This window comes from Stereum hirsutum (genome assembly GCF_000264905.1).
Source record: "Stereum hirsutum FP-91666 SS1 unplaced genomic scaffold STEHIscaffold_9, whole genome shotgun sequence".
NCBI classification, from domain to species: domain Eukaryota; kingdom Fungi; phylum Basidiomycota; class Agaricomycetes; order Russulales; family Stereaceae; genus Stereum; species Stereum hirsutum.
This window is the reverse complement of record NW_006763139.1, coordinates 1,757,681-1,783,191: the sequence shown is the minus strand read 5'-3', so window position 1 is coordinate 1,783,191 and position 25,511 is coordinate 1,757,681. Positions and strand designations below refer to the sequence as shown.

Sequence of the window (25,511 nt, the reverse complement as noted above, 5' to 3'; positions counted from 1 at the left end):
GGACCCAGGATAACGGTAAGGCGACCCAGACTGGCGGAACTCGTCCCACAGAGCTCGCCCGCATCGTCGCCTGCGCCGAGCACGGGCCCTCCGCCGCTGTGCGCGTCGAGGGGGATCGAGCGGGCGTGCTGAGTGTCGAATGGGATGTGCGCAGGGACGGACGGCGAACTGAGAATAAGCAGGTTGAACATACTAAGTGCCAAGAAGGAGATAAGATGAGATCGACATACGACATCCGCATCCAGCTCTTGCTCTCACCGCCATCTCTTTGCTCTCGACGCCGACGGACTCGACAAGCGAAGGGGACTGACTGGCAAAGCTTGGCCTACGTACAAACAGTCGACCAATCGCTGGAGATATCTGGACCCGCTCTGCTGGTATTATCCGGCTACCGTCCGCAACCGACCGATTCCACCCTCCTTTTCTGCTCTCGCTCTCTCGACTCTCCTCTCGCGCTCTTTATCCTCTCGTGTGAACTCGCGACAGTTCAAATACACGCGACCCTCGAACATCCTTTCTCTCAGCCGCCAGCTCTCTCGCCCCCTTGCCTCCCTCCTCCATCTACTATCGCCAGCCATGATCCAAATGACAAACTCCCGCCGTGGCAGCTCTGCCGTCGCCCCGCGCAGACAGTCCACTTCGTCTTCCGCAGGACAGTCTTGGGGCACCTGGTACAACCATCGGTCTGCCGTCTTCCGTCCACAACCGCTTCCGTTCCCTCTTCGCTTACCGCCTACCCCTCCGCAGGTTCTATACTCTCGAGATAGTTCAGCAGCCCATCAGGGCCCGTATGTGTGGATTTGGTGATAAAGTTCGTCTCTCTCTATTTTCCCCCTCTGATGCCCTTTTCGTAATCATCATCATGGCACTCTTGGCAGGATCGGCGACCGCTTGCGCCAGCCGTAGTAGCCAAGATGGTCGTCAGAAACGAAGACGACTCTCTAGTCGAAGAAGAGTTCGTCTCTCCACCCTCCTCTTGGCTCCTGCCGCCACTCGTATCACATCATCCTGACCCCACCACCAGCGACATAGACACCTCCTTCTTCATAGCCACCGCAGACCTCTGGGACTCAGACGGCCACCGCGAAATGAACCTCGTCCTCCACCCGACCTCATCCGACCGCTACGTCGCCACCCAACCGCCAAAACGACGTCGGGGGACAAACTCAAGCTCGGGCCCGTCCTTCCACTCCCCCGGCGAACCCCCCAACACCGGCCCTCCCCCGCTCCTCTCTTCGCCCGACAATCCCCCATACGACCCCCCAGTGCGATCTCCTCTTTCTCTCCTCTTCTCTCGATTCTATGTAACTCACTATCGAACCTTTTTGATTTTTTGGGTGACATACGTCCACGTATATAGCACAGCGGCTTCACGCCCCTCGCCCCCGCCCCTCCCAGTCCAGGCTTCAACACCCCACTCTTCACATTCCCACAACCGCGCCACCCACCCTCCATCCTCCCCTCGCACCACTCCCACTCCCACTCCCACTCCCAATCACAAACCCTGTCCTTCCAGCCCATCCAGCCATACAACCCCATCCCGTCCCCGCCAAGCTGGGGCTACCAACCTCCCTACTCTCCCGTGCCATCCATCTCCCGCACCGCCATGGCCGCCAATTCGCTTGGATCCCACGCGTGGCAGCACTCTGAGACGTCGAGTCCTGTCGAGCCGGGGAATTCGTATCGGTCTTGGGGCGCACCACCACCGCCTCTACAACCTCTCCAACCTAGTACACACAATCATAATCATAATCCGAATCCGAATCCGAATCCGGCACCGATGTACGGACAAATCACGCTCGAGCCCGCTCCGGTGCCCGTTTCGTTGACGGGTAATCCAGCTGCTGTCGCGGCTGCTGCTGCAGTTGTGGCGATGGAACCGACGTATAGGAGAGCGCCGTCACCGCTGCGATATGTCGATTTACCGGCGCATGAGGAGACGTCTTCGTCTTCTGGGCATGGAGGGAGGGGTGGTGGGGTGGCGGAAGTGTATGGGCAGGGAGGTGGACGGGGACGTGGGAGTCCGAATACGGGTGGCGCGACTTCGCAGGCTGACTCACCTGAGGACCAACAACATTCCCAGTCCCAACAGGGAACGCAGCAGCATTCGATGTATGCATCGGCGTCTTATGGCCAATGGGCACCCCGACAACATTCTTCTTCCATCAGCGGCCCTTCTTCTTCCTCCGGCATCGGTCCTTCTTCCGGTTCGGCACCAGGTATGGGAGGAGGAGGAGGAGGAGGTGGGCCAAACGACTCGAGTTCGACGATCCCGCCCCTGCCGCGGCATACTTACACCCGGACGTTGGTGGGTTTGTTGACTGCGAATGCGTCGAGGTTGCAGGATGAGCATCGGAAGCCGGGGGTGTTCTTTTTGTTTCAGGATTTGAGCATAAGGACGGAAGGTGAGGTTTTTTTTGAGGTTTTTTTTTTCATAGTTGAGAGGGAGGAGAGGTGTTTGTGGCGGACTTTCCCGTGGACTGAGCAGCCTCGTTCGAAGTCTCGAGCATTAAAAAAGTCTTTTGCGCTGGGAGCTCGCAATCGCAAACAGGCCTTACAGTGCAGAAAGATCTTTTTTTCTTCTTTTTACGTGCCCTACCATCGACCGACCGTTGTTAGAGCTCTCTTTATTTGGTGGATCGAGCAGCCTCGTTTAGAGCTTTGATTCGAACGTTCAAGCGTTGAAAACAGGGTTTTTGCGCTGTAAAGTCACGGAGCGTGGCCTTACAACGCGGAACTTCTTAGAGCGCGACGAGAACAGTATGCTCTCTTTTCTTCCCGTGGAAACCGAACGAGGCCGTGGATTGATGTAGAGCGATTGAATGGATGGCTTTACTGACGATGGAATTTGCGGCGTTTGTCATTCGTTTGGTATAGGTCCTTTCCGGCTTCGTCTTCGCTTGATGAATATCGGAGCGTGAGTGACCTAATTCCGTTTCCTTGCCTATGCCTTTTATCCATCTATCTCCGTCTAACACCCTTCTAATCTTCGAACGAATCTATCTCGACTTTTCATATTACATTCATCACATCTCTTGGGCCCCTTCCAACTTCCACTCACACACCCACACACCACACATAATCAATATCATCCTCGCCTCTTCTGACTTCTCCTTCTCATATCCATTCTTTCCCGCGCACGTCATGTGAATGAAACTGACGACTTCGTTCATCTATATGTCGACCTTCATTCTATGCGATGTCTATGTCGATCACTCCATACGACATACGACATACGACACACAGTGGCCTGCCAGGCTCAGAGAACGCCGCGCAGGACGGCGCGTTGCATGTGCATACGGACGTGTCGCCCGTGCTCGCGCAGGTGTTCACGGATAAGTTTGATGTGTATAGTGCGAAGAGGTTCCCTGGTGTGCCCGGTGAGTTGCTTTTTTTTTCTTCATTCTTTTTTTTAGGGGGGGTGTTCTTCTTTGTGGCGTATTTGTGGCGATTCCAATGGAGCCTCCGCCAGAACTCGGTTCTTGATTGGCGGAGGCTTGAATTTACATCGCTACCAATACGCCCTTTTCTCTCTCTTTATATATAGCTCTGCCTTGTGGTAATTTGGTCTGCGCGCTGTGTTCAATCCTCCGCCCCTCTACTATTACTACTCTTACTCACGCTCACTTTTCGCTTATTCGCTCATGCTGCATCTCGGTCCCTCATTCGCTCCTCCTCTTCCTCTGGTTCTCATTTCCATTCCCATTCCCTTGCCTGATCATCACTCTCATTCCCACATCCACCTTTCTCTCGCGCCCTGATCTGAATTACTGACTGACCAACGCCTTGCCCGCCCGTGTGCACAGATACGACGGCTCTGTCTATATCCTTTGGCAATCAGGGCCAAAAACTCCCACTGGTGAGTGCGATCGTGTTTTTCTTTGAGCTTGGCGGGCGTATTTGTTCTGTTTTTGGGGTGTGTTATCTGATTATGGTTTTGCATCTGCATTGCATCCGTCATTTTCGTCGCATCTACTCTGTGTCCGTTCGCATCCGCCGCGTCCGTGCGCATCTCCCGCATCTATTCGCATCTAACCGCGTCCTTCCACGTCCACGCCATCCATCCTCAACCGCAATCGACACTCCCAAAATCATCGTCGCGCGCAACCTTCGCTTCGTCGTGTGTTAGAGGAACCGTCACGGGTCGAGTAAACGCCGTCGTGGACGTGGGAACGACGGGTCGGACGACGATTCGTCGGATGGTTGATGCTCGACTGACCGATTGACCGATCGACGTGGACTATTTTATTCTTTTTCTTGTCTGCCCTTTTCTCTTCATCTCCTCTCATGCGTGCCTTTCTCTCGTGCCGTGCTATTTTTTCGTCTCTGTCTCTGTCTCTCACTCTTACCATGCCCATTGTCCTATCCTGTCCTCTGTCCCCTCCTGTCCCTGTCCTCCTGTCATACTCTGTCGTCTTAGTGTCTACTGTGCGGTCAAGTCTCCCTTTTTTTGTGCTCTGCCAGTGCCTATGTCCTCTCCTTTTTTTTCCAGTTCTGCTGTCTTCCGTGTGTCTCGCCTCAGACTCGATCTGACTGATCTATCTCGTTTCGTTTTCACTCCTACGTACTTCCCATTTTCGTTACTGACCTACCTACTCAACATCTACCTTTAACCGCCAACCCACCGACCTACCCACTCATCATCCCTCAGCCAATCTCCACCTATTTACCTACCTACCCACCCACTCGCTCGCTCACACCCACGCTTTATTCTCATATTTCCATATTTTTCAATACACACATTATTATCTATCCACCTTGCTCGCCTACTTCCCTTGTTCGCTCGCTCGCCTTACTTGCTTTACCTGCTTACTTACTTTCGCTCGTCGTCAATGTTATCTTTTTAGATCTATCTCGATTTCTCGATGGATTTACTTGACTTGGTTTGGCTCGACTCGGTCCTTGCTTTATTCCGTCCTCAGTACTCCGTTCTTAGTCTCAGTTTGTCCCTTTTCCTGGAACAGCTTCGACCCTTCTTTTGCCTTCTGCATTCAAGTGTTTATTCCTTTTTGTTCCCTGCTTTCCATACCTTTCTTGCGTTCGAACCTCGCCTTGGATCGTTCCCCTTTTGACTGCTGCGTACCACTGGCATGACATGCCAGGCCGTCCCATTCGTTTAGTCCAGGCAGATGTTGTATACATACATACATACATGGCGTAGCATAGTGTGTGCACTGTTCTGATTCAGAATCCTTATAAGTTACGCGCTCCTCGTTTGGATGTGTGTCCTGATTTTGAGGCCTCGAAGCATCTACGTGTAGAGGCAGAGCAACGAGCAGAACTTCAACTCGAAAGCAGCAAATCGTTTTTACTATTGGACAAGTTTCAAGTCGATGAATAGTGCGAGCGAAATAATGTTGTGTGACGTGAGATGGGATAGGATGGTTTGCGCTGTGTCATGTTCCTGCTGCCGCCGCCGCCATTAATATTTGTGGTCCTGTGAACCTTGAATTACTTATGTACTTAATTACTTACTTACTTATTGTTCCCACCCTCATCTCACCTGAACCAAACAGCGTACAGGGCACTCAAACTCGAAAGCGAAAGCATCAATAGATCGAAAAAAAAAAGAAATAGAAAAGGAGAACGGAGGGCTGTGAAGTCGAGATGTGTTTGATATCGGACGGCCAGACTGCCACAGGCTGAAGCTGGAGAGAGAAAAGATAAATCACGAAGGCTTCAGATTTCCTCTCCTCTCCCTGATAAACTCAGACATCGCCGCCCGTCCTCTCAACCGGTCCTCAAACGACCTCACCACACTAACCGTCTCCGGACAGTTCTCCAATATCCTCACCAACACCTCCTCCGCCACCTCCGCCTCGTCCCCCACTTCCTGCTTCCACCGCCTCACATCCTCCGGCGGCATCACCGGCTGGACCAACCTCCCCGACTCGAGATGATTGAGCACCATCCCGAGCAGACTCATCGTCGCCCCGTGCGGCCTCCACAGATTCCACGAAGGATAGACCTGCTGCAATATATGCAACGGATGCGCGAAATCGTTCGGACGCTCCTCGGCGGCCATCGCGAGCTCGCTGCCCACCTGTCGGCGATTCACCCTCGTCGCTGCGGGCCGATTCTTCGGATTCATATTCGCTCGCAGCGGTTTATCGACGTCGGGACTCAATTCCTCCCACGGGATCTCGTCGTCGAACGTCAGTGGGGACGAAGGGTTGTCGTCCCGCTCTGCGACGATCTTCGCGGTTTGGCGTTGATAGGGCAGGATGACGCGTTCAACGACTTGGAAGGCCCGTTCGGGTTCGCCTGCGCGGACGAGGACGACGACGAGGTGGTTCCAGTTATGCGAGTCGAACGCGAACCCGTGCGATTTGACTTCCGCCCAGACTTCGGCCGCGTCGTCGTGATAGCCCGCGACGGAGAGCGCGTCGATGTAGATCGAGAGCGGGACGCAGAGCACGTTCGCTTGTCGTTGGAGGTCTAGGCGTGGTCGTTCGGAGGAATCGGTGGAGGAGGCGAAGAGGGAGTCGACTTGTGCGTGGCGGAGGCCGAGACGGAGGATCTGCGACCAGACTTGACGTAGAGCGGGGATGTTGCCGACGACGCGGTAGGCGTTGAGGAGGAGAGTGAGGAGGGGGAGTGTGGGCTCCCCTCCGGCCTCGATGATCTCCTGGAAGTAGTCCTCCACGTCTTCTGGACGTTGAAGTCGGCCGAGTTGGGCCATCACGGGTGCGTAGATGCTCTCGTAGCCACGTTGGGAGCCGGCAGCGTAGAGCCACGTCCTATCCTTCGGTTCGGAAGACATCAACGACTTCAAGAATTCCTTCGCGAGCTCCAGAGACTCCTCGGTGCCCTCCTGTGCGTATGCTCGTAAGATCGAACCGTATGTCATCGAGGTCGGTTGGATCCCGCGCTCTAACATCATGTCGTAGACCTCCTTCGCCTTGATCTTGTCGCCCAGTCGAAGGTATCCCGACATCAGTAATGTGAGGGCATAAACGTTGATGTGCAGTCCGGTCTCCCAATGAGCGGCCAGTCGCTCGAGCTCATTGAAAATATTGACCGCGATCTCCATCCTCCCGGCAACGCACGCCGCCTGCATCAGGATAGCGAACGTATGAACCGTCGGTCTCAGCCCCGCCTTCTCCATCCTACTAAACACCCCCGACACGATCTCGAACGGTGCGCTAAGGAGGACGTACGACTTGAGCAAGATGTTGTACACACCGATGCGTGGCCGAAGATGTCGATCCTTTGACGAGACGAGATAGTCGAAGGCCCTAATAACGCCCCGATACGAGCCCGCCTCCATATGTGCGGTCATGAGCGCTGCGATCATATGTCGATCCGGAAAGATACCTTCGCGAATGGCGCGTTTGTACATCGCCTCGGCCGCAACGGGGTCCTTCCTCTTCGACAACATAGAGATGACGGTCGTGTACGTCGCAGCGCTCGGTCGGAGGCCCGCCTCGCGCATCTGGTCCATGATACTTGCGACGGTCTCAAGCTCGCCTCGAGAGGCGAAACTCTGGATGAGGAGGCCATAGACATGTTGGTCCGGTGCGAATCCGGCGTCGATCATGGTCTGTAACCAATTGTTCATTCCGACAAAATCTCGTGCGTTGGCGTGGGCGAGGATGAGGGTGGAATAGTGGATGATATTGGGACGAAGTTGGTCGGGAGTGTCGGCGGTTGAGTCAGGAAAGTAGGTGCGAAAGAGTTGTACGACGGTCGTGGCATCACCATTGACAGCGTGCGCTTGAAGCAACATGTTTATGGCTGGCAGTTCGAGGCCTACCCGAGCCTTCATAGCCTCGAAATACTGCTCCGTGCGTTGAATATCGCCTTGATGGGAGAATAAGTGAAGTCCCGCGGACAAGACGTGTACCGAGTCTTGATCTTCCGGTGGTAGCGAATTGTTTACACGAGCGAAGAGTGTGTTAGCCATCTCAAAGGCATTGTTGCGAACGAGAGAGCGGATTAATCGAAGCGTGACCCAGTGGGGAAGTTCGAGGCGTTGTGAATACATCTCCTCGCACACGGCCACGGCATCCTCTGCTGCTCGCCTGTGTATGAGAAAAAGAACAAGTACGACGCCGACGTTCTTTCGACGCATCTCGCTGCCTATCTCCCTCCGATTGGCGACAAGCACTGCAGGGAACTCGATCCTATCCAGTATCAAGAACACGGTCTGACAGAGCCTATCGTAGTCTGGGCCAGAGCGCAAGTCCGTCTTCGATCTACCGCTTCGGTATTCCTGCGAAAGGACAAGTGTACCTACAGTCTCGTATTCGTGGGCCACGAAGTCGAGTACTCTTTCGGGACCGCCATGCAGGTCAAGGGCATGGACAAGGGTGTTGATCATCCGAAGCTCCATTGGGTCGAACCCCCGTCGGTGTTTCCTTGCCTTGAACTCTTTCCAAGCGGCAAGCGCGGCAGCGGTGTCGGCAGAGAGAGCAAGGCATCGAGCTGAGAGACAGTGAAAGGTCTGCTGCTGGTGCCGAAGTTTAGCTGTAGAACCCAACTCATCGACCAGGGGTTGCAGTCGCTCCATCCATTCCTGAAACTGCTCAGAGTCATCCTCTGAGAGGAGCGTGTTCTCTACTTCGGTTAGAGCGCGGTCCACGAAGGCGGACAGGGTCGAATGAGAAGATATGGACCGGTTGTTTTGATCGCGAAGGGTCTCGAACGCCCTCCAGGCCTCATCAAGGAGTACTGGGTGACCTTTGATCGGCTGGTCCCGTACGAAATGGTCGAAGACGTTGACGGGGAGAGCTTTGCGAGTGGCGAGAAGGGTGGAATCGGAGGCGTAGCGGACGTGCACGCGACATGGCGACCGGAAGGCAGGGATGATGGTGGACGAGCTTGGTGACAATGATGGGCGTGTGGGGTGACGAAGATGTGTCTGGATGCGATGTCGTATTGGCGATTCAGGAGGGTCAGGAAAGGGAGATACACGTTTACTGCCTGTGCGCACGCAAATTCGAACTGCTGAGGACAGGAATAACCACCGGAAATAAGCTAGCGAGAGACGCACAATGATTATGAGTAAGCCACTGGGAATCTGTGAACCAATCTGTGTCTGGCAGTGCTCTTTGCTTTCCCTTTGCGCGTTTTGAACGGGAGGAGACGGCGTTGTAGGACTGAGGGTGCATGGATGCGGAAAGAGACCGGAAGGCGGAGTGGGCTAACGCAGGGCGTAGTGGTACAGGATAAGCCAGTAGGGAGTTGATGGAGGCCAAGACAGGCTCGACCATAACCATTCAACAACGCGTCTCTTCGCTCCTACAATGCCTGCCGCAGTGGTCAGCGCGTCGGCACACAAATCCAGAAAATAACGAGAATATTGAGACGTACCTGGACCTTGCTGCAAGCGAGGAAGAGCAGCAGGCCAGCGAGACTCGTTGCCTTCCACGGCCACCGTCAAGAACGGGTGGGCAATGAGCGAGGGAGGTCGTGCAAGACGCACGCGATGATGAGCTCTATTTCCCAGAATATTTCGACCATTTCGACTTGCTCTTCCGAGGCGCTCTTTTGGCTGACATAAGCTTCTCGGCAAGTTCCGCCTTGTCCGGGAGATCTCCGCCATGCGAACCCCGCGTTGCCAACGTTCATCCTATTCATCAACCGTGCTACTGAGCGGCGACCAAGTAAGGACTAGTAGGATGGCCCCCAGACCCAACCCTCCCCACCACGAAATCATACCCATCCCGGTCGGTGCTCCAGACCGTGCTAGTATGCTCGAGATGTGCACGAATGTCAGGATAGACGTCTTCGTCCACGAGCAGAAGTTCTCTCTGGATGAAGAGATCGAGTAAGTTAATGCTCCCTTATGTGGCCTCCCAACGAGGTGCCCTTTCTCACCTCGAATCGGCCCACATTAACTTCTGCACAGTGAGTATGACGCTACCGCGACGCACTTCTTGCTCCGCCTCTTGCCCTCTAATGAACCAATCGGGACAATACGTGCCTATTGCTCGTCCGGCGCCACCTATTACAAGGTACAACTCCCCTTCCTCTTGGTAGCTCGTGTTACACCCTACACGGACACCGATGGTCATGATCACTTCCTAATGGAGTCTATCTTAATCTTAATCTCAACCTCACTTACTTACATTTAGGTTCTTCTCGTCCCGCTCTCCATCGCCACTATCTGACGTGACGCTCATACACACCCCGAAAGCTCTCCCGACTAGCTGTACTCAAGGAATACCGCAAGTACAGCTTCGGACGTGAGCTAGTATTAGCACTGCACGACTGGGTCAAACAGGACGCCACGTCCAGGGGCCTCACCACTGTCAAAATCGTCAGCCACTCCCAGATCCCCGTGAAGGTGAGCTCGTCGCTTCTTCTTTCGAAGGGCGATGGTGCACGGCTACGACCGGTAGCCTTCTCACTCCGAAGCCTCAATTCCATACGAGCAAAGCCTCATATTCACTCCTGTCCATTTGTCTGTCTGTATACAGGGCTTCTACGCTAAGTAGGGCACCTCTCCTTCCTCCGCCCTCAAGCTGTTCTCCTCGTTCTCACAGCACTGCTAATACATGCGTCATCCCATGTACCTTCTCGTCCTCAACATTCCTCTTTTGTCCGCCAGATTTGGTTATACACCGGAGGTGCGTCTGGTTCGGTCCAGTTCGAACCACAGAATCCCGATAGCCTCCGTTTCATCTTGCTTCCGACCTTCCTCTTATCATCTTCCTCTCCCGATGTGGCCATTCAATCGCGAGCGGATCCGCCATTTTTTGGGTGCCGATCTTGCTTACCGCCGGCCCATCTTTCTTTCTGTCCCCATCCGATTCTCTTTCCATCGGCCTGCCTATTTGGCTGGACTGGGTTCGTCGATGCCAACTTTTGCGGATTCCTTTTGTTGTTTATCCATCCCCCATCTTTCATTTATCTCCATTATGTTCCCATGCTCACAATCGTCCATCTCCCTTTTGATCTCCTCTTATGGACATCTGACTCCACTTGCCGCCCAACGCTCGACACTAACAAACGTGCAACGCTCTCCGCGTCCTCTCCACACACCCACGCGTGCATGGCCTTCATTCACCGGCGGTCGGTCGGTCACTCACTCACTCACTCAGGGAGAAGAGTTCGACGAAGACGGTAAGTCGGCCCCGACGGATTCCATTGATGACATCGCTCCATCCTATCCTGCGCATTCCTCCTTCCCCCTTCCCCCTTCTTCCATAGTGTCGCTTCCGCTTCCGCATACCCTCGTCATAGGCCCTTTTTCGTCCTTCCTTCCCTTCTGTTCTCGTCGCGCAATGGACTGAGGGTGACTGGCTGACTGACCCAATGCGCACATCTCTTGGTTTGCATGACCATGACCCCTCACCCCTAATTTGCTTGGTGGGCCCAACTTCCGGACTATGAATTCTGAACCTGAACCTTCGCGGATCTAATATTCGCCGCCGCGAACGATGAACGATGGACCGTCCCATGCGATGCAAAATATCTTCCATTTGCGGGCCCTTATGCATATGCATGACCGTGCTACCTCTCCCGCCGGTGCATTACACCGATAGGAGCGCCCCACCAGAAGTGAGTACGCCAAACGGTCTTCCCTCTTCCTCTTCCTCTTTGTCTACTCCCCTTCCTCCCTTCTCCCTTCTTGTTCCTCTCTCTTCCTGTTACTTCTCGCTTTGCGTGCTGCGTGCTCCGAGTCTCACGTCATACTTCTCTCGGACGCGTACGCCACAAAGCCCCCGTAGTTGCCTTCCATATCGTGTCATGCAATGTTTATGTCTACCCTTATTGTTTTCGATCCCATTCTCTTCGACCTCTTTCGCCTCTCCGCGGAGGAGCTGGTCTTCCAATCTCTGGAAAATCCCTCTAGATGTCGTGACTTACCTGCCTGCTCTGGTACATACTATAGCATCGCTCGCAATGGAATCTTACTATACCGCGCCCATACCCTTACCCATACCACACTCTACTCTCCCCATCCAGGCCACTTCATTCATATATTCATCGGTCTTTCAAACAACTACGTAAACAAACAAACAAACAAACAAACAAACAAACACATCCAGCCTCCCGCCGGCTCCACTCGCCATCCACTTACACTTACACTTACCATCGTGACCTCCGTACCTTTTTTCTTCCTTTTCGCCCATTCCGTGTTCACCTCCGAAATAATCCCAACCATCACTTCTCTCCCATCGAGAGTCATCCACCTCATCTCACCTCATGCTCACTTCCTTCCCCTCTTCCTCGATTCCACAATCACTCGAAAGACAAACCCCCAAACCCTACATCGCCCACCCCAACCCACAGACTTAATAAATCATCCACTCCAACCCCATTTTTTGCGTTCAAACGTTGTGTTCATGTTTCACTCCGTTCCTTGTTCCTTGCCCTGTCTCTGACTCCTCCCCTCCTCCCTGCCCTGTCCCTCGTCTTTTCTCGTTCGTCGTCCGTTCAACTTCGCTCACATCACTGCTCTCACCCCACAGGATGATCCTCCACCTCTCCCTCTCCACCACCACCACCACCACCACCACCTGCGTGCCCCTCTCACCTGCCCCCGAATCCGAAGCCTGAAGCCTGAAGCGCCCCCGAACCTTCATCCTCGTCCTAATCCTTGTCTCCTCTTCCGCCTCCCTGCCCCTCTCACCTACCCCCGAATCCGAAGCCTGAAGCGCCCCCGAACCTTCGTCCTCGTCCCAATCCCCGTCTCAGTCCCATCCACTCCCAACCACATAACCCAAACATTGCTTCCAAATGACATCCATAAAGTGTCCCCCTTTTTTTCGTTCATTCCCCCCCTTCATTCGTATTCAACAAACAAACAAACAAAGATTCCATTCATTCATTCTATACATAATAAAATATGTCCTACTATGCAAACCCTGGACCTACAAACCCTGTCGCAGAGCAAAGCAAAGCAGAAAAGAAATCGAGCCACTTAATGTGGCGGGTCGTTAGAGGTCGTAAGTGCAGCTAGCGGTGAAACGGGGCGAGGCGGGAGGAGGTGAGGAGAGGAGGCAGGTAGACAGAAACGAAGACAAGAGTAGAGAGTAGAGAGTAGAGAGTAGAGGTCATCAGAACTCGAGACGAGACGGTGTTTCTAGCAATACATTCAAAAGAAAAATCAAACGAAGAGACTCAAAACATTGATCGCAGCCTGGACATGTGCATGGACAATGGACCGTACATACCGTACGTGATTGACTCGGGAGCTTGAGCAATGAGCGGGACCGTACCTACGTGCGTGCGTACTCAGCAAGGACGGTACCTACGTAAGTACTCGGCATGGATAATACGTGACTCGAGAACCTGAGCACAACGTAACACGGTAGAAGGGTAGACGGTAGAAGGGTAGACGGAGTGAGGGCAAAGTGAGGGGCCACACTGAAAAATTTGGTGGCTAGCTGCGCTCAGGCCACAGCACGACAGACGAGAGACGAGAGGACGTAGATGAAGTACGAAATCTGAGAAAAAGAAACCGAAAACGAAAACGAAAAAAAAAAAAACGAGAAAGAAGAATGATACATGAGCGGGCAACGGTTAACGAACACGGGGACGATAAGTACAAATCAATCAATGTTCGGCATGCGTCGATCGGGCCCAGAGACGGAGACGAGGGTAAGTAATATACTACAACAAGAAAGCGAAAACAAAAGAGACAGCGGTGCGTCGTGAGTTGCGTGCGTGCGTGCGTGCATGACATGACGAGGGAAGAACTGCAGCGACGAAGGGCCCGAAAGAGAAACCCGAAAAGCGGAAAGCGATCCAGAAAGACCAGAGATATCATGAAGAGACGAGTGGTATCATCGGCGATAAAACGTGTGCGCGTCGTGAACGGGACGAGAGATGGCCGCTTTGCCATGCCACCCCAACCAGCAAAGGAAAAGAAAAGAAAAGTCAAGCATATGTACGAAGGAAGAAAAGAGGAAGTAAGAGCAAAAGATAGTCCCACCGGGACCGCAGGCCGGAAGACCCAGCCTCGGACCAAGAAACACAAACACGCAGAGAGTCGAGTCGAGTCGAGCGAACCGAAGGGAATAAACAGGATGAAAAAGTCAAAGAGCAAAGGGTGGTGCATAGTGAAGGAAAAGTAAAAACTAGAAACAGAAATTCGTAAAGATGAGTGCAAGGAGAGATCTTCCCCATCATCGTCGTCGTCGTCGAACCAGTCCATCCAGGGACGCCCCAGGCCCCGACATCCTACCTACTTCTAACCGCGCTCAAACCCTCCCTCTAAACCTCCTCCCGCTGCTGCTTGCTACACCCGACACCACCGAATCCGCCTCGCTCTCACTCTCCGAACTAAACGGCTCCGCCTTGACCGACCCCGACCCCGAACGTACACCCGAGACGGAGCGCGAGCCCGCGGACGAGCTCAAGGGGATAGACGACGTCTGGAAGGAGTTTGGCGGCAACACGCTGAAGCTGATACTCGTTCCGTAATCCATCATCATCGACCCTTCCTCGTACCTCTTCCGCGCGGACTCGTACTCGAGTTTCTCTTGTTCTGCCTGAGCTAAGAAGGGCTGTAAATTAAATCACGACGAGGTCAGCTTTTTCCAACCCACGAGCGGTAGGGATTACGACAAGAGACGCACTCTCTTCTCATCATCCGTCATCGACCTCCACTTGCCCGCCGCCAACACGCTCTGCTTCGTCGTCTCCGTCTCCTCTCCGAACACGTCCTGGACCAAGGCCGGGTCCGACCTGATCCTCTGCAAGAACATGAAATACGCGCTGAGCGGTTTCTTCGGCGCGTTCGGGTCCTTGATGTTCCCCTTGCGCGACTTGCCCGCCTTGCGCTGCGCAGACCGGAACACGTTCTCGCGCTTGATGTCGTCCGGGGAGAGCGAGGCCATGTACTTGGTGTACTCGCGTTCGCGGGCTTCTTTCATCGTCTGGGAACGGCGCTGGTAGGGCTGTGTAGGTGCGGGAGCGGGAACGAAACAGGACCGATGAGGACAACAAAAGGAATAGGGGTCAGCACGGATGTTCACACACAGCTCTTGATCATACACTGCGCATCGATGAATGATGCATGTACAGACGTGTATGTGGGGGATGATAGATGAGAATGACAATCAATGACGAACCTCCTTCTCGGCGGCGCTAAGTGCAGCGTACTCCGCCCCAGCCTCCTTGGCTGCCTGCGCAACGTTCAGCTTTCGCGCGCTCGTCGCCTGATGTCTCTGTATCCAGTCCGTGAAATACAACTGCCACGCCGACGGTGCCAGCTTCGGAGGATGGAGGTGCGACTTCTGAGGGGCTGTGTGGATGTGGGGACGTGTGGGTCAGCGAATAAGATTTGTTGTGGCGCAGACGAAAGGGAATGGGGGCTTACGTGTCTCGCTCGCCGGTCTGGTCCTGTCGGCAACGGCAATGGAAGGCTCAGCGATGAGGTCGTCCTCCGAGAGCTCGACCTTTCTCTTCCTGCGGACGGTAGCGTCGGGATCGTCACCTGTGCTGGCAGACTCTGCTCGCCGACTGTACGGGCGTGATAGCGACGGGGCTCTCAGGCCGGACGGTGCGCTGGAGGACTGGAAGATATGCGAGGCAGCGGGCATGGAGACCCTGCGATGACGTGGTCGTTGGGTGGCGAAGTTGTCGTCCGAGTGTGGCGAGGGCGGATAGAGGAGTTGGGGTGGCGGCGACGTGGGTGGCCGTTGAGCGGAGGGCGGAGCGAAGAGGGATGTGGCCCATGAGGGCTGGGAGAGCTCCGGGGGGGAGACGGACGGGAAGAGCTGTTGCTGCTGGTGCTGGTGCTGGTCGTCGAAGGAGTGGGGGAAGGAGTGGAGACCGTAGTCAGAGGGAGGTGAGAACTGCTCGGTCTTACCGGGGTAGTAGAGGTGGTCGTCGTAGGCGACGAAGGAGGGGCTGGACTGGGGATTGGGATTGAAGTCGAGGGAGGGGATGGCGATCGGGACGGATGACGATTGGAGCGGGGTGTCATCGACGTTGAACCAGTTGTGATAAGCGTTATCTAAGTCGACAGCGGTGTAGGCGTTGTCGAAGGAGTGGGGCCCTTGATATGAATTGGGCGATGAGAGATGTGGATCGGAGCCGAAGGGGGGATAGTCAAGCTGACTGGACGGCGATGCGGGCGAGTCTGTGAACGCGGGGGCGTTCGGTGGCGATGCTGGTGGGTGGTTGTTGTGGGTGTTGTTGACGTCCCAGGAGGGGTAAGATTCGACGTCCATGGCGAAGAGGTTGTCGGACGAGTCGAAGAGGGAGTGGTCGCGGGGGAGGGTGTCGTCGGAGAAGGGGAGGAATGGGGAGGCGTCCTGCATGGAGGCGTCGTGTGGAGAGGGGAAGTGGGAGTGGCGACGGGTGGCGGGGTATGGGTGCATGGTGGCGGGGGGGCGAATAGGGGGGAAGGGACGGGGAGGGAGGGGGAGCTTATATAGGGATCTGGGAAGGGCGGTACGGAGTGGTCGCATCGTCGGGGAGAGGATGAGGACGAGTCAAGGACGAAGCCCGGGCGAAGCAGCTGCTGTGCCATCTGCCCGGCTCATCAGCCACGCTCTCGCAATCGTCGCCCTTCCCAATGCGGAATATCGCCCTGGATCTGGCACGGTCCGACCCCCCAATCCCTTTCCCTCTTCGTCCCCGATTCCTCCGACTTCTGCAACGCCGGCGCGTAGATGACCGGCCCTGAACATTCCCAATATGGCATCTGCTGCCCCCCACCCCGGCTTCCATTGTGCTCACCCAACCGGCCTCTTCTCCGTACCCACACTCGTCCAAGCACAGCTGCAGGCACACAGCGCTTTCTCACACTGCTCTACGATAATGACGCGGACAATGCACATCTATTTTCAGACCCCCTCCCAATCACAGCACGACCACGTATTCCGACTGCTGGTACTGAGCCTTGTTGTACACACTCTTCCCAGCCTGATCCCCATCCCATCACGTCATCACACCCCAGAGTCAATCGCTTCAGTTCATCATACGCTGTAAACAATCCAAACACGCTCACCTCCCAGTCCTTCACGTCCTTCATGATCTCCCCCTCCCGCGCCTTCGCCGCCTCCTGCCTCCGGTACGCGTCCCTGTCCCCCTCCGCGAGCAGCAGCGGAACGAGGTGGATCCTCGACCACACCTTCTCCCGTTCCAATTCCCTACAATGCAATCAAGAACATATAAGCATTCCGAACGTCCCAAATCCGTCATCCTTCCTTCTCCTGCCCCTCCGAGCCCAGAACACCGGCTCCGCGAACCACGAACAACAGAGCACAGAACGAGCTGAACACAGTCTCTGTCACAAGAACGCGTCGAGCTCTCTGTGTGCAAGAACATCGGCTTGCGCTACCGGCATGCCGTAGTCCACGTTCTGTGACGAGCGCGAGGATCACTTGACACGTTCTCCGTTCCTCTGCTACTGGTGCTGATTCGCGTCTGTGTTCGAAATGGCAAGGGAGCACGCGTTCGCGTTCGCGCAGGGCTACTCCAATTGTAGGTTCGCATTCCGCGCTCCGAATGGTGCAGCAGGGCTGGACCGCGTCCACATCCGTGCTCCGAATGCTGGCTACCGTGACATAGCTGGATGGGTGGGCTGATTCGCCTTCGCCTTTGCATCCGCATCCGCGTCATGCATACTATAACCGTCAATCCAAACGCGTTCTTCCTCTCTTCCTCGTTCTCCTTCCTCGTACGCGCAAAAAACTCCCATAGAATATAGATTGAGAGAGTGAACGCACCTCCGCTCAAGATTCCCCTTCCCCAACCTCCAAAACCCAAACGCGCTCACGGCCGTCACGCCGAGCAACATCATCACCCCGCTCGGGCCGCGGAAGGGCAGGTTGCGTTTGTATTTCAGGGCTTCGAACCCGCCCGAGGGGGGCATGTCCCTGGGGGGTGGGTGATGAACATAAGACCACGGGATGAGATGGGAACATGGGGGCGGTGTAGGAGGGGGGGGTGGGGTGGGTGGAGGGTATTGGAGGAATGATTGGATTGGAGGGTTTGAATTGGAGGGAGGGGGAGCAAGGGATTGGATAGATTGGATTGGAGAGGGTCGAACCGGAACTTACTGTCTGTAAGGTTGTGACACTGCATGCACGAATGGACGAATGGATGTGAATAAGAGTATATGATTAGCATTCTGACTCTCCCCTCTCAGCCCAAAACAAGAACGAAGTCTGTCTGTCTGTGCTGTGCTTCGGGCAGGGCAACATATCACAGAAGCTGCAGCAGAGCAGAGCCCAGGGGAGTGAGAGTGATAGGAATAGGGAATAGGAGGACTTCCATATCACAACCACAACCACAATGAAAGAAGTAGACGACTGACTCGTATGCGTATGCGTATTCGTAGCCTCGTGCTCACTCGCTGGTTCAAACTTGGTCGCTCGGTCGAATGTGGAAGCGAAGGTGTCTGGTGAGAGTGTTTGAGTTCAGGATTCGTTGCACGCCACGAAGTACGATCGCCGATTCGATTTGCGCCCCGGGTATTTTTCTCACGCTTCGTTCTCTTGCCGTAATCGCCGGCCTCCTCCGGCCGGCCGGTTGTGTTCCGAACCCGACGTCTTTGCCAGACGACTGGGATGGAGATGCAGGAGATCAGAGGTTCTGAAGAATCGCAGAGGAACCTATCCATTCGCATATGCATATGCATCTGTTACTCTATTCCGATTCGATTTCGCCCCACCGAACCCGAACCCACGGCCACCCATAGATTTAGATCCAGAGGCGACCTTCTGATCCCGGAATGTAACCGTGACACAACTGTAGGTCCTCATGAGCACAAGACTCACCCACTCACACTCCAAAGTCCAAAGTCCACGGAGATCCTGAGGAAGTGAAGAAGAGATTCGGAACGGAGGCTCGTGAGGTGTTGAATTGGAAAATCCATAACCAAAAAGTTTTCAGCAGACTCAGATTCAGACTCACACCGCGTAGTTGGACCTACTAGTTGGACGCGTTACAGTAATACAGTACGATCCTCGAATCACACTGGAGGACTCGGAAGCGATGAGTTTTACCCCATTCGCGTATGCGTATTCGGACGCATATGTCACGAACAGGTTTTACGGTACGGTACTGCGTACTGCATCGTCAATGAGAGTCAGGCAATCATATCATACCCGCGGCTCGGAGAATTACAATACAACACAATGATTACTCCTCATCGTGACTCTTCAAAATAGAACAGATGCAGGGAATGCAAATGCGCATCGAATCGAGAGCCAGCCTTCGTTTTTCGCACACGGTCATCTCTCACTCTGACTCGCAAGAGAGAAACTTCAAACAAGGATGGATGCCCTCGGAAACAACCACTGAAGTAGGTGCTTCGTTCTCCCGATATGGAAAGCGCGGAGGGTGAATGACATGAGGGCTTGCGCCACAGCATTGGTATCGCGCATCGTGCCCAGCCAGCGTCGACCGTACGCCGAAACCAGGGGAAATTACGCGGGGTGAGGGAAGCCTAAGGGGGCGTGATTGTCAGAATATTCCAAACTATATTAGTATATTCCTTTGATTATGAACGGACGGACGCGGTCCTCCCACGTCACACACTTCTTCCACCACCACCACCACCGCCTCCACGTCCATGTCGCACCAGCCGTCGCCCGGTCCCTCAGCCCATCTCCATCCTTCCACGTATCCGCCCCAACAACAGATCCAGAGCAACACGCCTAGTAATAGTAGTCATACTCAGACTCAGCCCGGCGTCGGTCCTCATCCCTCGGCGTCAATGCTCCAAAACCAAAACCCGAACATGGCCATGAGTCGACAGAAACTCAAGTCGTTCACGCCTGGGATAGGTATCGCCGCTGGCGCCGAGGACGCGAAGTATAAGGCTAAGTATAAGGAGTTGAGAAAGAAGGTGAAGGAGATCGAGGCGGTGTGTATTCCAGTCATGGTTCATGTTGACTTTTCGTCTATTCGTGCGCTCATGGACTTTTCTGGGTCTTTTGGTCGCTCGCTCGGGATAGGACAATGATAAACTCGTGTTCAAAACTCTTCAGGCTAAGAGGAATATACAACGTATGAGGATCGAGCGCGCGTGAGTGCCTGCCATGCATGCTACCTCAACCCTCGTCCTCGTCCTGACTGTGCTTGTCAATGTCGTTGCTGTATATTCTTCAGTATCATCTACGAGCGCCTCTCTGCTACAGCTCAGTACCAAATACCGCCGTCCCACCAAGTCGCCGGACCTCCATCCTATCCAGGTGTGAGCAGGCCACACTACCCATCTCGTGATATCCACGACCCCTACGTCGGTGGTCCCGGCGTCGTCAGCGACCCATACGATTCTCCCGGCGTCGAAGGCTGGTATAGAACGCAGAGCGGTAGCGGGGGAGGAACGAGGCTCACCGCTGCTCTACCACCCAATGGCTCGCCATTGCACATCGCCGATCCGTCCATCATGACCACCCATCCGGGCATCGGTCCTACCGCCCATTCTTCGAGACATTCGTCCGCGCATCCTTCGTCTCGTGGTGGTGGTGGAAGTCATCACCAATCGTTACCCTCGCTTTCTTCCATCCAACATCTCGAACCCCCCCGTCCACACGAACTCGTCCGCGTTTCCCATCCCCACTCACCTCCACCACCCTCCCTAACCACCCTAACCTCCAACTCACGCGGCCAATTCCGCGTCGGAAATACTATCGTCTCAGGCTACGATGCTCCCCCCGAAGGAATTCCAGTTCCTATGGACCGTTACCAACCGCGTCCGCCTCCTCCGCAAGACTACAACATCACACCTACTGCAGAAAGAGAACGAGAACGAGAAAGAAGCGCAAGTGGACGATCGCGTCGGTCCGATATTCACGAGCTCACGCACGAACATCAACCTTCCCCGGGGGTCAGCTACATCCCCGGTCCACCCTCCGTCTCCGCTTCAACTGCAAACTCAACTCCCGCGCCACCGCCACCTCCATCCGTCTCCGTCTCCGTCTCTTCATCTCTCGCTCCCAGCATGAGTCTGAGCATGAGTGCCGGTGCCGGTGCTGGCGGTGGTGCTGGCGGTGGTGACAACCCCCTCTCGCCCACGATCTCGCACTCCCAGGCATCATCCTCCGAAACCCGCACCGGCGGCGGGTCCGGCCACATGCATAGACACCAACGCTTAGGACCCGGCACGAACATCAATAACGTGCGGCCACCGGGTTACGAGGCGGAGTATATCGAAAAGGAGAGGTTGAGGGAGATGAACGATCGTGAGAGGGTGAAAGAGTGGGAAGTGGAGAGGGAACAGCGCGAGGTGAGGAGGGGTGGGATCGCGGCGGGTGCGGGTGGGAGGCCGGAGTATGATGAGCGCGGACATGGGCACGGACACGCGCATGCGCACGCGGGCTCGCCTTCGTATAATTCTGGTTCGGTGCACGGACGTGGACGAGCTGGTGTACCGGGCGATTCGTACGGCGCTGTTTCGCCTAGGTCACGTTCGGGGAGTCTGGTGAGGCAGGATCCGATGGACGAAGAGGCGAGGGAGAGGATGTATTATGATAGGGAGGTCAGGGAGAGGGAGTATAGGATCCTGGCGAGGGAGCGAGAGAGAGAGGAAGAAGAGGATATGAGGCTGCGTCGTGGGGAGGCGGAGTCGTATGCTAGGGGAACGAGGGGAGATGATGTGGATATGGAGGAAGTGGGCTATAGGCGCGGCGGTTCGCCTTGAACGTAGGGGATTGAAGATCTTGGAGAAAACGACTCGGGACGGCGAAGTCGAAGGGAGATAGAGGGGTGACGTTCTTTTCTTGTATCCAATCGTGTTCTCCTGATATTTATTCATCCTTGTGTTCTGACCTCTGTTGTGGACGCTCAGTCTTGTATGGCCTCTTTGCTTATCGCTTTGTTTTGTCTTTCTTGAAGGATGATGATCTGAGAAAAAGAGCACGCGCACGTTCACCGCTGCGGAGGTCGTCAGGACCCCCTCGTACATCATACCTTCCTCATTCCAACAGGTCTGATACCGCAAATCAGACTCCATAGACGGTAGAACCACGGACAGACGCGCACTTAGGCGGAGCCTGAAACCGTTTCAGTCCATAAACGGAACGTCCGCATCACGGAGTGCTTGTTTCTGCGGTTTATCTCTGTGTACTGTTCATCAGGCATCATGATGGCTTCCTCTGCTGGGGTCACTTATAGCGAGACGTGTGGGTGTGAGATGGGTTGGAGGGTTCCTTGTTCCTTGCCCACTAAGTACTACGCGCTTGCTCAGGTACTGCCAGTGGTTGGAGGACTCCAGAGGCGGACGGTGAGCTTTCGTCGTAAGTCGCTATGGATCTTGAGTTCTATGCGTCGCTAGGGCTGGAGTGTATTCTGTATGGTGCGTGTATCCTATTTCCAAAAATATTGACGAGAATGTCCAGTGGAACTCTTCTGATCTTGTGATTGTTCAGGCGTATATTCCGTCCTTTTCATAAGCAGCTTGTACCTGCTCCTGTAAGTGGTGGTGCCTCCCCTCCCCTGCATGGGCGATGACAATGATGCACCCGGTCCTGACGACTCTGCAGGTTCCACAGACGAAGGGGTGCCGCTCAGAGGCTGGTACACCACTATGTTCTGATCGCCACCGTGATCATGTACTCCGTGTCTACGACGCACCTCGTCCTCAGTTTTCGCGTTTTCTCAGACAGCTTCCTGAACGGAAATAATTGGGATCCGAATACACCGGGGACGGATGCGCTCTGTATCGCGAAGATGTATTTGCCTGCGATTAATGTGAGTATCTCCGATCCCGTTCCCCGTTGACCGTTCTCTGTTCCGCCTTGTTTCTACTTTTCTACTTCCCTAATCCGGTTTGACGTGGTGTTCACTGTTCAACGCTGACGGCTGACGCCGTAAATCCGTATTTACTAGTTCATGCTCGCGGACCTGATTGTCATATGGCGGTTATACCTCCTCTGGAATTTCAACGTTTGGGTTTGCGTACCGCCTCTCTTCCTAGTGCTCGCGACCGGCGGTACGTCTGACTCAGCTACTTGTTTAAACTACAGTTTCAGGCTCTTGCTAGTCCGCCACCGTATTATTCACAACCGATCCCATTCACACCTTCATCTCCACTGCCTCCGCCACTGATCGCAAACCCCCGGCTTTGAAATCATCGACTTATTACATTCCTGAACTAAATTATGATAACTGACTGCTCTCGTCCCCTTTCACGCATATTCTTATGTTTCATGTCGGGCCATGGCCATGGATGGTTGTATGGCCGCAGTCACGGCCATCGCGGGAACGACACAGGCGGCAGCACATATGCATACAATCGTCCTCGACGCGCATTATCCATGGACCTTAGCGCTCAACTGTCTGACGCTCGCCACGAATGTTGTCACGACGGCTTTGGTGGCTTATCGAGCAAGGTACGTAGTATGTGGCGTGGCGTTCTCTTTGATCCCTTTTCGATTTACTCCACTCCCATCAATTGTCCATTGTCCAAGTCTACACAAAACAAAGTTGCCGCGACATCATATACGTCCGAATCTGACTAGTTGTTCTTGCTGTCACTCGCGTTCAATATGTGTATATGTCCGATTCAAAGCGTGAATTAAACGCTTTGACGCTGATATGTGCACGATACCGTCCGGAACTTCTTTCTCCTCCTCTTTGCTTTTGTCCCCGAACTGTCTTGGCCCGATGCTAACGGCATAACTTTCGCATACTACTTCTCGTGCATCGGGCGCGCTTCACCTCGGATTCGGATTCGAATTCGAATTCGCAGATGGTATAATCGATCATCTATCCAGGACCGCCGAAGTGAGGCCCGCAAGCTGAGCCAGGAGATACTGGCCACGATCGTGGAATCCGGCTTCCTGTACTGCTTCACCTGGGTACGCACCATACTTCCCACTTCCCATCTTCGCTCGATGGCTCCAGAGAAAAAGTAACTTACCATTTACCCCTATCCATGCTTAATTTTGTTCATGTCCGCGCATCCGTGCGTATGCTCTGTGTCGCCTTCGCATCTTCGCATCGGAACAGGTCATTTGCTTCATCGTGTACTGGTCGCGCACACACGGGAACTTCTTGATTGCGGACAACATCCCTCAGCTGACGGTACGTCCCTCCCTTCCACTTCGCACGATCCTTCCAATCTGCTTTTCATTATGTGTGAGAGTGTGCTGCGTTTGCTGACCGACGCTCCACATCGCGCTGCCGAATGGAATGGCGAACGCTTCGATGTCGGTTCCACTTTCGCGGTACCTTACTCTAGGGCATCTATTCGTCCCTCATCATCCTTCTCGTCGCCCTCAAAATGACACAACTGGACTCCATCGCCCTGCTCTCCCATGACGGTCGCGCTGATCCCGAGACCCGTGGAACCATGAACCGTACGGTCCTTCAAACAGCACCCTTGGAGCTCCGAAACATATCCACTCATACCAGCCCACACTCGACGAAACCCATGGTGGTGCATGTAATGACATCGGTGGAGGAGAGCGGGGACAGGGACAGGGGCTGCACACCGAATTCTTCTCACCGGGTTCATCCATATTCCAGACCGTACGATGTTGCTAAAGATTAGACCCAAGGATGAATCGATGACGGACTGCGTGACCCAGTGACTGTATATTTGACGGACTGGATTCAGACCCAGGTACTTAGACTGTAACTCTTGTAATCTTTGCACTATCTATTGGTCCACAATGCACATGTCTATGCATCGTCGGTGGGCAGGTTGTGTTTATTGGGCCAGAGATACTTATTATACTCAGGCCGAAGCGCGAGACCTATACATACTCCCTCCATTTCCAACTCGTCCACGTTCCATGACGTCCGCTTATCCGATGTGAATGTGCGAGTATGCAGAACAAAGAAAGAGTTGGAAACAGCTCTGGATTCTCGAAGGCGCAAGCAGCCTATCTCCCTTGATCCGACTTCGACGTCCAATTTCGGTGGTTGGGTGGGTTCTTGGAAGTACCCAAAAGGGATAGATGCACGAGCGTCGAGCAATATTGAAGTCCCAGCTGACACGAAGTTGGCTTGTGATTCCCCGACACAAAAAAACCTCTCTACTCGCGACGTGTCAGCGATCGTTCATGCGGTCGGTGTGCATGTTTCGTTCTTTCACTGGAGCGGAGAGGCCGAGATTGCCAGTCATTCACAACCGGTACCACCTCGGCACCCAGTGGATCAAGTCGGGAGTGTGGCACTCGTACTAGTGGTGGTCGGTCGGGCCCAACGCTTCTCCGTTCAACGCTAGCTTGAAGCTTGTGGATAAAGTATGGTGGATGTATATGATCAGCGCTTGGACGGCCTAACAGCGCCAAAACCAAAAACTTCTTGCTAGCCTCGTGGATAACCTCGAAAGGATTTGGGAGTGGTTTCATCCTCTTGGGCGTCAGTCCCTCCAGATGCCACTGACCATGACCACAGGGTCCGGCTCGACACTCGTCGGCCTCGGAGCACGGTCCTGGGCGTTTCGTAGGATCCGATAGAGATTGGGCTCCTGAGTGCCCACTACCTCTCGGACACGCGCGCCTACGCGTTTCTAAACCTTGACAATGAAACGGGCATAGAGTCGATGCAAGCCTGGCGCTCGCTAATGATGAGTGGATCTGCTTTCGAGCGAGCGATCTGTCGTAATCAAGTTAGCGGGGGCTGTTGTCTGATCGACGGTACAC

The 25,511-nt window shown here is 54.4% G+C and overlaps 7 protein-coding genes across 7 annotated transcripts; 4 read left to right on the top strand and 3 right to left on the bottom strand.

Annotated features, from left to right (window-relative positions):
* The first annotated feature begins 290 nt into the window (after window positions 1–290).
* Window positions 291–4,678, top strand: STEHIDRAFT_140265 (uncharacterized protein). Its single transcript, XM_007305648.1, has 8 exons — window positions 291–683; window positions 748–811; window positions 879–1,265; window positions 1,361–2,405; window positions 2,878–2,917; window positions 3,247–3,380; window positions 3,807–3,859; window positions 4,130–4,678. Exons 1-8 carry the CDS (start codon window positions 577–579, stop codon window positions 4,205–4,207), a joined length of 1,908 nt encoding a protein of 635 aa, XP_007305710.1. The 5' UTR covers window positions 291–576; the 3' UTR covers window positions 4,208–4,678.
* A 767-nt stretch (window positions 4,679–5,445) lies between these two features.
* STEHIDRAFT_99442 (uncharacterized protein) lies at window positions 5,446–9,436 on the bottom strand. The gene is made up of 3 exons (XM_007305647.1): window positions 9,316–9,436; window positions 8,996–9,252; window positions 5,446–8,925 (listed from the first exon to the last, which is right to left on the bottom strand). Exons 2-3 carry the CDS (start codon window positions 9,219–9,221, stop codon window positions 5,669–5,671), a joined length of 3,483 nt encoding a protein of 1,160 aa, XP_007305709.1. The 5' UTR covers window positions 9,222–9,252; window positions 9,316–9,436; the 3' UTR covers window positions 5,446–5,668.
* Window positions 9,437–9,608: 172 nt separating this feature from the next.
* On the top strand, window positions 9,609–12,729 carry STEHIDRAFT_169578 (acyl-CoA N-acyltransferase). The gene is made up of 8 exons (XM_007305646.1): window positions 9,609–9,772; window positions 9,854–9,959; window positions 10,142–10,291; window positions 10,425–10,438; window positions 10,556–10,574; window positions 11,049–11,070; window positions 11,493–11,508; window positions 12,423–12,729. The coding sequence occupies exons 1-8, from the start codon at window positions 9,624–9,626 to the stop codon at window positions 12,508–12,510; spliced, it is 564 nt and encodes a 187-aa protein (XP_007305708.1). The 5' UTR covers window positions 9,609–9,623; the 3' UTR covers window positions 12,511–12,729.
* Window positions 12,730–12,893: 164 nt separating this feature from the next.
* STEHIDRAFT_81292 (uncharacterized protein) lies at window positions 12,894–16,259 on the bottom strand. Its single transcript, XM_007305248.1, has 4 exons — window positions 15,278–16,259; window positions 15,030–15,202; window positions 14,535–14,855; window positions 12,894–14,462 (listed from the first exon to the last, which is right to left on the bottom strand). The coding sequence occupies exons 1-4, from the start codon at window positions 16,221–16,223 to the stop codon at window positions 14,157–14,159; spliced, it is 1,746 nt and encodes a 581-aa protein (XP_007305310.1). The 5' UTR covers window positions 16,224–16,259; the 3' UTR covers window positions 12,894–14,156.
* Window positions 16,260–16,351: 92 nt separating this feature from the next.
* Window positions 16,352–18,326, bottom strand: STEHIDRAFT_140262 (uncharacterized protein). The gene is made up of 5 exons (XM_007305645.1): window positions 18,227–18,326; window positions 17,970–17,988; window positions 17,637–17,786; window positions 16,916–17,057; window positions 16,352–16,830 (listed from the first exon to the last, which is right to left on the bottom strand). Coding segments are annotated over exons 1-5 (375 nt in total). The 5' UTR covers window positions 18,228–18,326; the 3' UTR covers window positions 16,352–16,767.
* A 1,158-nt stretch (window positions 18,327–19,484) lies between these two features.
* Window positions 19,485–21,689, top strand: STEHIDRAFT_148029 (uncharacterized protein; the record flags this gene model as incomplete). Its single annotated transcript, XM_007305644.1, has 3 exons — window positions 19,485–19,780; window positions 19,872–19,942; window positions 20,026–21,689. Coding segments are annotated over 3 exons (1,901 nt in total), but the record flags the coding sequence as incomplete, so codon positions are not given.
* A 386-nt stretch (window positions 21,690–22,075) lies between these two features.
* On the top strand, window positions 22,076–24,441 carry STEHIDRAFT_122649 (uncharacterized protein). Its single transcript, XM_007305643.1, has 8 exons — window positions 22,076–22,213; window positions 22,287–22,329; window positions 22,401–22,608; window positions 22,747–22,849; window positions 23,105–23,249; window positions 23,609–23,717; window positions 23,869–23,943; window positions 24,101–24,441. The coding sequence occupies exons 1-8, from the start codon at window positions 22,165–22,167 to the stop codon at window positions 24,410–24,412; spliced, it is 1,044 nt and encodes a 347-aa protein (XP_007305705.1). The 5' UTR covers window positions 22,076–22,164; the 3' UTR covers window positions 24,413–24,441.
* The last annotated feature ends 1,070 nt before the right edge of the window (window positions 24,442–25,511 follow it).

Coding starts and splice junctions, on each gene's coding strand:
- STEHIDRAFT_140265 (XM_007305648.1), top strand. CDS start 577: ATGATCCAAATGACAAACTCCCGCCGTGGCAGCTCTGCCGTCGCCCCG. Junction 2,406..2,877: donor TTTGAGCATAAGGACGGAAG/GTGAGGTTTTTT, acceptor CGTTTGGTATAG/GTCCTTTCCGGCTTCGTCTT. Junction 2,918..3,246: donor CGCTTGATGAATATCGGAGC/GTGAGTGACCTA, acceptor TACGACACACAG/TGGCCTGCCAGGCTCAGAGA.
- STEHIDRAFT_99442 (XM_007305647.1), bottom strand. CDS start 9,221: ATGGTTATGGTCGAGCCTGTCTTGGCCTCCATCAACTCCCTACTGGCT. Junction 8,926..8,995: donor GTGGCTTACTCATAATCATT/GTGCGTCTCTCG, acceptor GCGTGCGCACAG/GCAGTAAACGTGTATCTCCC.
- STEHIDRAFT_169578 (XM_007305646.1), top strand. CDS start 9,624: ATGGCCCCCAGACCCAACCCTCCCCACCACGAAATCATACCCATCCCG. Junction 9,773..9,853: donor TCTCTGGATGAAGAGATCGA/GTAAGTTAATGC, acceptor ACTTCTGCACAG/TGAGTATGACGCTACCGCGA. Junction 9,960..10,141: donor CCGGCGCCACCTATTACAAG/GTACAACTCCCC, acceptor ACACCCCGAAAG/CTCTCCCGACTAGCTGTACT.
- STEHIDRAFT_81292 (XM_007305248.1), bottom strand. CDS start 16,223: ATGCAGGACGCCTCCCCATTCCTCCCCTTCTCCGACGACACCCTCCCC. Junction 15,203..15,277: donor CAGACCGGCGAGCGAGACAC/GTAAGCCCCCAT, acceptor ACATCCACACAG/CCCCTCAGAAGTCGCACCTC. Junction 14,856..15,029: donor TTAGCGCCGCCGAGAAGGAG/GTTCGTCATTGA, acceptor GCACCTACACAG/CCCTACCAGCGCCGTTCCCA.
- STEHIDRAFT_140262 (XM_007305645.1), bottom strand. Junction 17,058..17,636: donor AAGGGGAATCTTGAGCGGAG/GTGCGTTCACTC, acceptor ATTGCATTGTAG/GGAATTGGAACGGGAGAAGG. Junction 16,831..16,915: donor AGGACGTGAAGGACTGGGAG/GTGAGCGTGTTT, acceptor GATGGGGATCAG/GCTGGGAAGAGTGTGTACAA.
- STEHIDRAFT_122649 (XM_007305643.1), top strand. CDS start 22,165: ATGGATCTTGAGTTCTATGCGTCGCTAGGGCTGGAGTGTATTCTGTAT. Junction 22,850..23,104: donor CCTAGTGCTCGCGACCGGCG/GTACGTCTGACT, acceptor GTATGGCCGCAG/TCACGGCCATCGCGGGAACG. Junction 23,944..24,100: donor ACAACATCCCTCAGCTGACG/GTACGTCCCTCC, acceptor ACCTTACTCTAG/GGCATCTATTCGTCCCTCAT.